This window comes from Macaca nemestrina, chromosome 1 (assembly GCF_043159975.1).
Source record: "Macaca nemestrina isolate mMacNem1 chromosome 1, mMacNem.hap1, whole genome shotgun sequence".
Classification (NCBI taxonomy): Eukaryota; Metazoa; Chordata; class Mammalia; order Primates; family Cercopithecidae; genus Macaca; species Macaca nemestrina.
Genome location: NC_092125.1, coordinates 197941825 through 197953977, shown reverse-complemented (window position 1 = coordinate 197953977; position 12153 = coordinate 197941825). Strand labels below are relative to the sequence as shown.

The following is a 12153-nucleotide window of genomic DNA, read 5'->3' as shown; positions in this document are numbered from 1 at the left end:
CTCTTGAAAAGTAAAGTTTTTTCTTCAGTACAGTTTATACGTGATTGAAGGTAGCCTAATGAAGATAAGCTATACTTTGGCTCAAGATTGACGTTATCAAAAACAAAATTTTCATTATTCCTGAGACTTATATATAATTGGTATGCTTAGTGTAAAGTTGAAAGCATAGCTGTGCAACTAAATTTTAAATCCATAATTTAGGCTGGGCGTGGTGGTTCATGCCTGTACTTTGGGAGGCTGAGGAAGGATGATCCCTTGAGCCCAGCAGTTGGAGACCAGCCTAGGTAACATAGTGAGACCTGCCTCTCCAAAAAGCAGAAAAATTAGCCGAGAATTGTGGCACATGTCTGTAGTCCCAGCTACTTGAGAGGCTGAGGCAGAATGGATTGAGCCCAGGAGGCAGAGATTGCAGTGAGCTATGATCGCGCCACTGCACTCCAGCCTAGGTGACAGAGCAAGACCCTGTCTCAAAAAAAAAAAAAAAAAAAAAAAATTCATAATTTGACATATATTTTGATTTTAAAATTTTAGTATAAATGTTCTCAAAAAGTCTATTGAGTCAATATTGAATCTTGGCTCTCCAGTTCTATCATAAGTTTTTCTTTTGTGTGGAGATTCTCAGGAATCATCTTGTGATAGGATATTTTAAATTCTAGTTGTTCGGTGGATACATAGAAAACTGTTAAATTTATTTACATTAGGGAACCTCGAATACAAATACCATATAAGTTAGTATTCGTTCTTTCATATGAAATATTTTGAATGCTTTTTAAGGATATCTTGTGCAGTCTACTGATTTAGTACCATCAGAACTTTGATTTAACAAGAAAAGGCTCAATTAGTTAAAAATTAATCAACAGTTTAACGTCTGTGTCTGTGACTAGTTAGGAGAACATCTGATGAAACACCATTTTCTGTGGTCTAATTACTGCTGAACTAAGAGTATAGGTTGTGTTTCAGTTCTAAATAAGATGGAAATAGGGAGCGGCAGAGATGCTTGATGATATTACTTCTCCTGAGTACTCATTTTTTAGGTCCATACTATTCTAGTCTGTGTTTTCAGATAATGTTAGACTAGCGTTTAGGACAGAGGAACTACACTTTATAATGGAAGGAAAACATTTACTTTTACCTTAAATTAATGACATGCAAATTGATGTTTGGTGGAAGTTTTATACAGTCTTGCAAAAGTGAATAGACTGTTTCTTTCTTATTTGTACTTTTAAATTCGTGTCTGAAAATAGTTGTTTTAGAGTTCTGTGCTTATTTAATAATAAAAGTTTTTAAAAAGTTATTTGGAACCAAGTTCCAAAGGAGTAAAAGTTGCATATATGGGAAGCTAGAATTAATTCAAGATTGGGATATGAATGATGTAGATAAAAATTATGGGTTAAAAATACCTACTAAAATATATAATGCCATCAGGGTCCAAATTTACTATTTAAAACAATCTTCTTTTTATTTATTTATTTTTTTTGAGATGGAGTCTCGCTCGCTCTGTTGCCCAGGCTGGAGTGCAGTGACGTAATACCAGCTCACTGCAACCTCTGCCTCCTGGGTTCAAGTGTTTCTCCTGTCGCAGCCTCCCGAGTAGCTGGGATTACAGGTGCACACCACCGTGCCCGGCTAATTTTTTGTATTTTTAGTAGAGACGGGGTTTCGCCATGTTGACCAGGCTGGTCTTGAACTCCTAACCTCAGGTGATCTGCCTGCCTTGGCCTCCCAGAAAACAATCTTCTTTAATAACTTTGGGAAATGTTTTTGTCATTATATAAATTTTCTCACTTGTAATTCTTTGCCTTGGAGAAAAAAAATCAAATTACTGCTCTGTCTGTGGGCATGAATTTTGAAAATGATAAAGGTTTTTCTACTGGGTTGTCACTTAAATTTTGGCTTGTGCTGCCCTGGAGTGACCATTATGACTTAAAAAATATATATTTATTGAACTTGACTGGCAGTGGGACTTATAAAAATGTGCAAGATTGTTTTGATATTTGGTTTAGAATTTTTCTTCTCTGTCATTGAAAGAGACTCCGAGGAAAAACATAAAATGAGACATAAAATAACTTTTTTTTCTTCTAAACAAAGACTTAAGGGAAAAAACATAGATAACCTTCAAATGTAATTGAGTTAACATGAAGACATTTTAAAAATTACCCATGATTCTGTCAGCCTCATATAACCATTCTTTACATTTTTAAACCAAATTCTAAACTAATCTGTTTAGTTTTTTAAAAATTAAGGAATTAAGTTATTTAGGAAAGCCATTAGAATGAATGAAAAGATATCTAGATGCTACCTTATTTTGCTTTTTTGGAGAAATGTATATAATAAGTTGGTAATTTAGAATTAATTTATGTTAGTTTATATCTTCCAATGGGAACATTGCGTTTTTTAGTTACTGCCTGGCCTGACAGTATGCAAAGAGGCCTGGGGCCCTGTAAAGGGGACATTTCCTGGAAGAATTCTCTGTTGTATATGGAAAAACCCTGGCTTAGAGTAGAATTCTTGCCAAATTGTCTAAGCTGATGGATTCTAGTTGAATACCATTTTGCTTTATAATATAGCCATCTAGTTTCACACTGGTTTCTATATTCTTAAAATACTTGAGGGTCTACCTGAAAGATGAGTTAAAATATTAATCTATCAAAACATATTATCTTACAGTAATTAGAGGTAGAATCTTAGAAAGTAATTTATAAGTTTTTGTTGTTGCTAATGGGTAGGGAAAAAAATACCAAAGTGATAATTCTGTTTTCAGGAAGGTAAAACTAAAAAGATTATTTAAGATCAGTATCCTTTCCAGACCTGTTTATTCTCAGACTGTTGAGATGAACAGCATTTACCAGACATTCCTACCTTCTAATTCAGTTGTCTTGGATACTGAATAGACCCCTCATTCTTGGCTCATTAACAAAACAGATGTGAGAAAGAATATTGTGTGGTTTTTCAGCCATAATGGTTATGCTGTTAGGATACATGAACAGCCTTTCTGTATTTGGAGTTTCTGTGGTGTTCTGCCATTATCTGTGTTAATATTAATGACTTTCTTTGGCTAGCCACTGCTTAAAAAAAAAAAAAAAAAACTATTGAGATTCAGCAAAACCTTGTCACACAACTGATGCATTCTCTTATACATTAAAATGTGGGCATTTTGTGGTTTGGTTACAATAAAAAATTGTGTGCATTAGTCTGAAATGTCAGTTTAAGGAAATGAAGAATTCTTTGTTTTTTGTTTTTTGTTTTTTTTTTTTTTGAGACAGAGTTTTGCTCTTGTCGCCCAGGCTAGAGTGCAATGGCAGGATCTCGGCTTAGTATTTTTAATAGAGACGGGATTTCACCGTGTTGGCCAGGCTGGTCTCGAACTCCTGACCTCAGGTAATCCACTCGCCTCGGCCTCCCAAAGTGCTGGGATTACAGGCATGAGCCACTGCACCTGGCCTAGAATTCCTTGTTTTACGTCAGCCAGTTATTTTATACATCATCCAAATTGTCAAGTTCTTGGGAAATCAGAACGTGGTATCTACAGTCTTTTGATGTGAGATATTTTTAGATTAAAAAAATGTTTTTTGTAGAGACGGGGTCTTACTATGTTGCACAGGCTGGTCGTGAATTCCTAGGCTCAAGTGATCCTCCTGCCTCAGCCTCCCAGAATGCTGGGATTATAGGAGTGAGCCACTATGCCCACCCATATTTTTAGGTTTTTCATTTGTGGAAGAAATTTTACGAGAATATGTTCTCAGTTGTAGGCTTACATAATACTACTTTTGAGTCATTACTAATACTTGGTAATTTTAACTGATTTCTGAATCTTCTAACAATATGAGAGAGACATAGTATTTCTGTGAACTTTAAAAATGGTGAAAGAATAGATTGCAAAATGGGTTCTTGCTAATAACAAGGGAAATGTCCCCTTTTATTTTCAAGGGAGGAAATGCCTTTTAAAAATTGTTTCTCACTCCTATAATCTCAGCGCTTTGGGAGGCTGAGGCTGGTGGATCACCTGAGGTCAGGAGTTCGAGACCAGCCTGACCAAAATGTTGAAACCTCGTCTCTACTAAAAATACAAAAAATTAGCTGGGCATGGTGGCAGGCATCTGTAATCCCAGCTACTCAGGAGGCTGAGGCAGGAGAATCCTTTGAACTCAGGAGGCAGACATTGCAGTGAGCTGAGGTTGCAGCATTGCACTCCAGCCTGGGCAACAAGAGTGAAACTCCATCTCAAAAAAAAATTGTTTCCCAGCCGAGTGCAGTGGCTGACACCTGTAATCCCAGCACTTTGGGAGGCCGAAGCAGGCAGATCACGAGGTCAGGAGTTCGAGACCAGGAGCCTAACCAACATTGTGAAACCTTGTCTCTGCTAAAAATACAAAAATTAGCCGGGCATGGTGGCATGCACCTGTAATCCCAGCTACTTGGGAGACTGAGACAGGAGAAGTGCTTGAACCTGGGAGGCGGAGGTTGCGGTGAGCCGAGATCGCGCCACTGCACTCCAGCCTGGGCGACAGTGCGAGATTGTGAGATTCCGTCTCAAAAAAAGAAATAAATTGTTTCCCTGCTGCCATCTGATAAGCTTAACCTTCAACTGGCTGAATGTTCTATAAGTGATTATTTAATTGTAGTGAGCCTAGTAATAAGTGCAGTATGTTTGGACAGATTGATTGAATGAAAAAGTGGAATTAGCAGGTAGGAGGTTCCTGAAGTTCCGTGCTGTTTACTACTTAGCTTTGCAGACTTAACACGTATAAAATCAGAGAGAATTCATTAAGTTATATTTTGAGATCAACAGAGTATATTTCTTTTTCCAAAACAAAAATGTATTCCTTTTTTTTTTTTTTTTTTTTTCTGAGACGGAGTCTTGCTCTGTCACCCAGGCTGGAGTGCAGTGGCATGATCTCGGCTCACTGCAACCTCCGCCTCCGGGGCTCAAGCGATTCTCCTGCCTCAGCCTCCCTAGTAGCTGGGATTACAGGTGCCCGCCACCTTGTCCAGCTAATTTTTGTATTTTTAGTGGAGATGGCGTTTCACCATGTTAGTCAGGCTGGTCTTGAACCAGATCTGACCTCAGGTGATCCACCCTCCTTGGCCTCCCAGAGTGCTGGGATTACAAGCGTGAGCCACCGCGCCCGGCCCAAAAATGCATTCTTTTTCTGATTATAAAATAATAACCACATGTTTATTACTTTAAAAAAACAAACAAAATAAGAATGTCTCAAATAGAAGATGAAAATATGATCCTATCCTCCAGATAAAACCATAGTTAACTCTTTCTTATATATCTTCCCAGAGATCCATCTGTCTGTCTATTTATCATACGAATTGTTTTTAACCTACTTTTTCCACTTAGTAATGCGTCATCTTTCCCATATCATTACTTACATCTGTATAACAGTATAATTATTTATACTGAGTACATAGCATTTAATTTTATCTGTATATTGATCAGTCTCATTGATAGTGGTTTAGATTTTTTCCAGTTTGTTATTATTATGACTAAAACTTTGTAAGTATTCTAGTACATATGTCTTTGTATACTGGTCCAGTGCTTGCTTTTGGATAAATTCTTAGAAGTAGAATTGTTGAAATAGGTATTCCATGAATATTAAAGAAAACATTCCTAGTGAATAGCTATAATTTGGTAATTGGCTATAGTATATGTTATAGTTGATTTTTATTTATTCACTGCTTGTTTTTCATCAGTCACATTTGCTGTAGGCTATTGTTTAGCTTTAGACTTTCCAACTGATACATATTGGATTACTAGAAGAGTGAACAACATGGACACATGCTTTGAAAATGTATGGTTTTGTGTTTGAAATTTAGTTTGGTTAGTTATTATCCAGTACATACAATAGCTGCTGAAAGAAAAGTTTGATATAGAGAGAAAGTCCACATAGTGCTTTATATTTCTGTGTAGCTATATTTTCAAATCTAGTGGGCAGTACGTGTATTTGTTAAATAACTAAAATATGCTTCATTGGAAGTATAATTCATTATATTGACAGAATTGTTTCATCTGCTAATTTACATTAAAATATCTTCTGGAGGCCGGGCGCGGTGGCTCAAGCCTGTAATCCCAGCACTTTGGGAGGCCGAGACGGGCGGATCACGAGGTCAGGAGATCGAGACCATCCTGGCTAACACAATGAAACCCCGTCTCCACTAAAAATACAAAAAAAATTAGCCGGGCGTGGTGGCGGCGCCTGTAGTCCCAGCTACTCGGGAGGCTGAGGCAGGAGAATGGCGGGAACCCGGGAGGCGGAGCTTGCAGTGAGCCGAGATCGCGCCACTGCACTCCAGCCTGGGCGACAGAGCGAGACTCTGCCTCAAAAAAAAAAAAATATCTTCTGGATACTAAACTTGATTAGTATCTATAGAGTTCTGTTCATTGCTTATTATGCAACAGAATTTCCCTTTGTGCCAAATTATTTAAAAAACACAAGGTAAAATAATGACAGTGGAGGAAAAATTGACAGTGTGATATAGTGTAAAAAGCATGGGTTTTAGAGACAGATCCTGGCTCTTAAATTAACTGAAATTTATTAATGATGTGTCGGTGTAGGTTTGAGTACAAATGTACTCCTCTTGTAGAGGATATTGATAGTGGGAAGTCTGTGCCTGTGTGGGGGCAGGAGGCCTGGGACATATGGGTAATTTCTACCTTCTGTTCAATTTTGCTGTGAACCTAAAACCTCTCTAAAAAATAAAGTCTATCAGAAAAAGTTAACTGCTACTTTGGGCAGTGCATTTAATCTTCCTTAACCTTAATTTTCTTATCTGTACAATAGGATAGTGAAAAGAGATGACACATGCAAAGGAAATGGCCATTTCTCTCTTTTTTTTTAATGATATTTTACTATAGAGATTTTAGGATGTATACAAATAGGCAGAACTGTATAATAAACTCTATTGTACCCACCACCCAAACCCAGTCATCAACCCATGTCCAATCACATCTCTTCTATTTTTCTCTCCTTTATATTTTTGAAGTATATTCTAGACATAATATGATTTTATTCATATTTAGTAGTAACTATAAAAGTTATGGACTCTTAAAATATACAGTACTGTTATCACAGCAAAATGAGAATAATCACTCATAAAATGTTCTAATCATTGTTCAAATTTTTACTTGTCTCACATACTATTTTTTAAACTGTTTGCCTTTAAAAAATTTTTTTTTTTTTTTTTTTTGAGATGGAGTCTCCCTCTGTTGCCCAGGCTAGAGTTCAGTAGCATGATCTTGACTCACTACAACCTTCTCCTCCCAGGTTCAAGTGATTCTTCTGCCTCAGCCTCCTGAGTAGCTGGGATTACAGGCACGCGCCATGACGCGCAGCTAAGTTTTGTATTTTTAGTAGAGATGGGGTTTCACCATGTTGGCAAGGCTGGTCTTGAACTCCTGACCTCAGGTGATCCACCCGCGTCAGCCTCCCAAAGTGCAGGATTACAAGCATGAGCCACCACGCCCGGCCTAAAAAATTTTTTTGATTCAAAATCCAAGTAAGTTCTACACATTGTGATTGATCGATATGTCTTTTAAGTATCTTAATCGGCAAGTTTTCTCTCCTTGTTTTTCTCCTCTGCAATGTATGGGTTGTTTGTCCTTTTAGAATTTTTCACAATCTGGATTTTGCTAGTTCCATCTTTACAATGTAATTTAACATAATGCTTTGAATTTCCTATAAACTGCTAGTGGATCCAAGGGCTTGATCAAATTCAGGCTGTTCTTTTTGAACTTACTACAGTTGGTTTTTTGTCCCAAGCACTTCACTGGAATTGTTTTTATCAAGGTCAACAAAGACTTAGCTAAACCCAGTAGTTCCCAAATCTTCATTTTATTTCATCCACATCTAATGACATTTTCTTCTTGAAACACAATTTTCCCCGTTTGGTTTTCAGGATACCACTCTCTCCAGGTCCTTCTCTAACCTTGTTGGCTGTTACTTTTCCAGTTCCTTTGCTGTTTTCATTTCCCTAATTTCTAAATATTGGAAGTATCCTAGGGGTTAGTATTCTGTATCCATGTTAGAGTCTGATCTCTAATCCAGTGGTTTTAAATAACATTTATATGCTGAGGACACCCACATTTACACCTCCAGCCTGGACCTCTCCCCTGAACTCCACACTCATCTAACTGCTTACTATTCATCTACTTGTAGACACCTCAAATTTAGCATGTCCTTAAAATCCTCTTGGTTTCCTCTCTAAACTTGCTACTATCACTGAGTCTTTCCTATCTCAGTAAATGACTCTTCTGTTCTTTCAGTTGTACAGACCAGAAATCCCTGAGAATGTTTTTCCTCATACCCCATATCTAGTCCATTTAACAATTCCTGTCAGGCCTACCTTCTGAATGTTTTCCACATCCATATCACTCCCCTAACTGTACTACTGTAATCCTAGCCAACATTATCTTTCACCTAGACAGCCACATAGCCTGCTGACTAGTCTCCCTGCTTGTACCCTTACGTATAATTTTTCATACAGCAGCTGGAATGATACTTAAAAAACATTTTTAAATCAGATCATAACACTTTTTCACTCAGAACTCAGAGAGCTGACACTATCTAACTTCAAGGCTTACTCTAAAGCTGCTGTAATCAAGATAGTGTGGTATTGGTGAAAGAAATAACTAATGGAACAGAACAGAGAGTCCAGCATGGCAGGTTACAATCCCAATTCTTCTTATTAGCTATAAAAATTTTAGGCAAATTATTTCAGTTTTCCTCATCTGTAAAATGATTCCTTCCTTTATAGGGTTGGTATGAAGATTAAATGAGATAATGCATGTAAACGCATTTAGCAGGCCAGGCGTGGTGGCTCATGCCTGTAATTCCAGCATTTTGGGAGGCAGAGGTGGGCAGATCACTTGTTCTCAGGAGTTCAGAACCATCCCGGGCAACGTGGTGAAACCCTATCTCTGTCAGAAATACAAAAACTTAGTGTATTTATTTTCCACCGGACATGGTGGAAAATAAAAGCATTTAGCACGTTGCCCGAGACATAGTCAGAACTTGATAAATTTTAGAATTTGTGCTTTTTCTAATTTGATCTTGACAAGTTTCATAAGAAGGAGGCAGGTCAAGTATTTTCATTTTTTAGATCAGGAAACAAATTCAGGGAGAGTATTTGGTGATGGTCAAATGATTAGATAATTGGCAGAGCCAGTACTAAGGGCTAGTACAGAATTTGTACAGTATTACTTACCTCAGGCTAGGATAGGAAAGATTATGCCCTCTGAAGAGATTTTTTTAAAAAACACAAAGCAAAATTTAAAAACAAATGATTCAGGCAGCATTTTAGTCTATTTTTGTCTACACTGAATAAAAAGTTAGAGCAATTTTTTATTCCTGATACAAACTCATTCTTTTGATGTTGGATTTAATTTAACATTTTGTTAGGATTTTTGCATGTATATTCATAAATTAGATTAGCTTATGATTTTCCTTTTTTATAGTGTGTTTGTCAGGTTTTAGTACCAGAATTTTTCTGGCATCATAAATTGTATTGAGGTATGTTTACTTTTTTTCTGTTCTCTGGAAATGTTTGTATAATATTGGTGTTATTTTTTTCCTTAAATGTTTGGTATAATTCTCTAGTGAAGCCATCTGGATCTGGAATCTTTTTGTATGTGTGTGGAAGTATTTTAAATTGTGGATTTAATTTATTTGGAGTACTTTTAAGATTTTTTTAAATGTAATTTTTAGTTTATTCAGATAATAGTCATTTATTAATTTATTGTTTGAATTTTGATTAACAAAGCTGTATTTTGAGCTTCAAAAATTTAATGCTGGATATCACTTAGGTTTTCTTTAAAATTGTTTGATAAAAAATGTAAAATATACATACCATTAAATTTACCATCTTAACTATTTTTGCGTACAGTCACTAGTGTTCTGTACATTCACAGTGTTGTGCAACCAATCTCCACAACTCTTTTCATTTTGTAAAACTGAAACTATATCCATTTAACAATGCCCTGTTTGCTCATGTCTCAGCTCCCGGCAACCACACATCTACTTCCTGTTTTTTATGAAATTGACTACTCTAGGTACCTCATGTAAGTGGAATCATATAAATCATATAGTGTTTGTCATTCTGTGACGGGGTTTGTTTTGTTTTGTTTTTTTTTTTTGAGACGGAGTCTCGCCCTGTTGCCCAGGCTGGAGGGCAGTGGTGTGATCTCAGCTCACTGCAGCCTCCACCTCCCGAGTTCAAGTGATTCTCCTGCCTCAGCCTCCCAAGTAGCTGGTGGCTACAGGTTCGCACAACCACACCTAGGTAATTTTTTTTTGTATTTTTTTGGTGGAAATGATGTTTCATCTCCACCAAATGAGCTCACTGTAGCCTCAAACACCTGGGCTCAAGTGATCCTTCTACCTTGGCCTCCCAAAGCGCTAGGATTCCAGGCATGAGCCACATGCCCTGCCCTTTCTTCTACTTTCTTTAACTTTACTTTGCTGTTGGTCTCACACTCTTTAGGTCTGACTTGTGCTTGCTCATGGTCACCTTGGTTTGTGCCCTTTGCAGAACAGTTTTTCAGAGGCATACAGTTTTCTGTGTGTTTATTTTTAATGAAGAGAGGAAATCTGGGGTGATAGAAGTTGAAGTGTTAGGAATGATGTCATCTTGCAGAACTAAGTTTTAGCCATTATCAGCTGTACTTAAAATTCTAATATACTCTGGTCGACCAGGCTTTGGAATACAGCTTATAACTGTGACTCTTGTTTTTCCCCTTCCCCTGGCAGGACCCGCTGGGGCCCAGCCCCTACTCATGGTGCCCAGAAGACCTGGCTATGGCACCATGGGCAAACCCATTAAACTTCTGGCTAACTGTTTTCAAGTTGAAATCCCAAAGATTGATGTCTACCTCTATGAGGTAGATATTAAACCAGACAAGTGTCCTAGGAGAGTGAACAGGTAAGAATCATGAAACTGCAAAGATCTTTTGCTGTTTTTTTCCTTAGTAATTATCCATGTTTATCTTGTGTATCTGAATAACAATTACAGTGTGTAACAGTTTGACCAAGAACATCTGGTAATTTGTTTTAAAATTGATTGTACTTGAGAGGTGTGATAGTGGGGAAAAAATCTTTGAAATTATTTTATTATAACATGAGCTCACATTTTCCCTGTGATAATAGAAAAGATCCAAGTTATTTTTACATGCTCCTGAAATCAGGCTGCACATCATGAGCACATCATTTTCCTTGCTGTTAGGTAATATGTCCGTGCTTGCTTTTTTCTCCTCACCTACCTTATGCACCACTTTCATAATGTTCCCTTTAAGATGATGGTAGTGATGATAGCAGTGGGGAGTAGAAATAGTGGTTTCATGTTTTCTTTTCTCCTTTCCCAATTCCCGACTGTTTCTTACTATTATATAGGAATAAGTACAGATGGTATATAAAGATTTATCAGCCTGCTTTCAGTAAGCTTCCTCTCGCCTCCCCAAAATGCCATTTATATTCCTGGATGTGGTTTAGGTAATACAGGAAATATAAGAGGAATTTATGATTGGGTATATACTATCTGTTTGGATTTTGTTTTTAAAAGGAAAGACAGCACATTTAAAAAAAAAACAATGTGATATTCAGTTTAGCATTTTGGTTTCTATGATCCCAACCTTTTCTTATTCAATAAATGTTATTAAGAGTCTTCATTTAAGACATTTAAGAAAAAGAATGTTGTTTCTCTCAAGAAATTTGTAATTTGGTAGAGGAGATAAGATACCTAAGAAATACGAAGGTCTTTTTCTTGGGCTTGTCATCCTAATTGTTAATATTTCTGCTATACCTGAAAATGAATGAGCACTAAAAGACTTTGTGGTAACATGTTAAAAAACAACAATACCTATAGGAATGTTGTAATTAACATGTAATGCAGAGTTCTTTGTGAGGTCAGGAAGACTCCTAGAGTATTACAGTTGGAAGGAACCTCTTAAGAAGTTAACTAATCCAATACCCTTTTTATTTATAGCTGAAATCCAGAAAGGTTAAGGGATTTAGTCAAGAACACACGTTTCAAGTAGGAAAGGTGAAATCAGAACTCCAGAATCCTGACTTGGTAGTCATTAGGAAGTATTTTGTAAAAGGAGAAGTTAATCTAAAACAATTGGTAAAATTTTGGTTAGCTGTAGTAAAAATAACA

At 36.9% G+C, this 12153-nt stretch overlaps 1 protein-coding gene across 6 annotated transcripts in view; it reads left to right on the top strand.

Annotated features, from left to right (window-relative positions):
* Nucleotides 1–12153, top strand: part of LOC105494707 (argonaute RISC catalytic component 3) — a 143998-nt gene that overhangs the window by 2671 nt on the left and 129174 nt on the right. For 4 of the 6 annotated variants that reach the window (XM_011763419.3, XM_071096103.1, XM_071096101.1 and 1 more), the window contains one exon: nt 10752–10923. In XM_011763419.3, the coding sequence (XP_011761721.1) occupies nt 10778–10923 (146 nt within the window). In that variant the 5' untranslated portion in view covers nt 10752–10777. Of the gene's footprint in view, nt 1–6341; nt 7504–9816; nt 10064–10751; nt 10924–12153 lie in introns of those variants that run through there. The other 2 variants (XM_071096100.1, XM_011763418.3) reach the window with 2 other exon arrangements.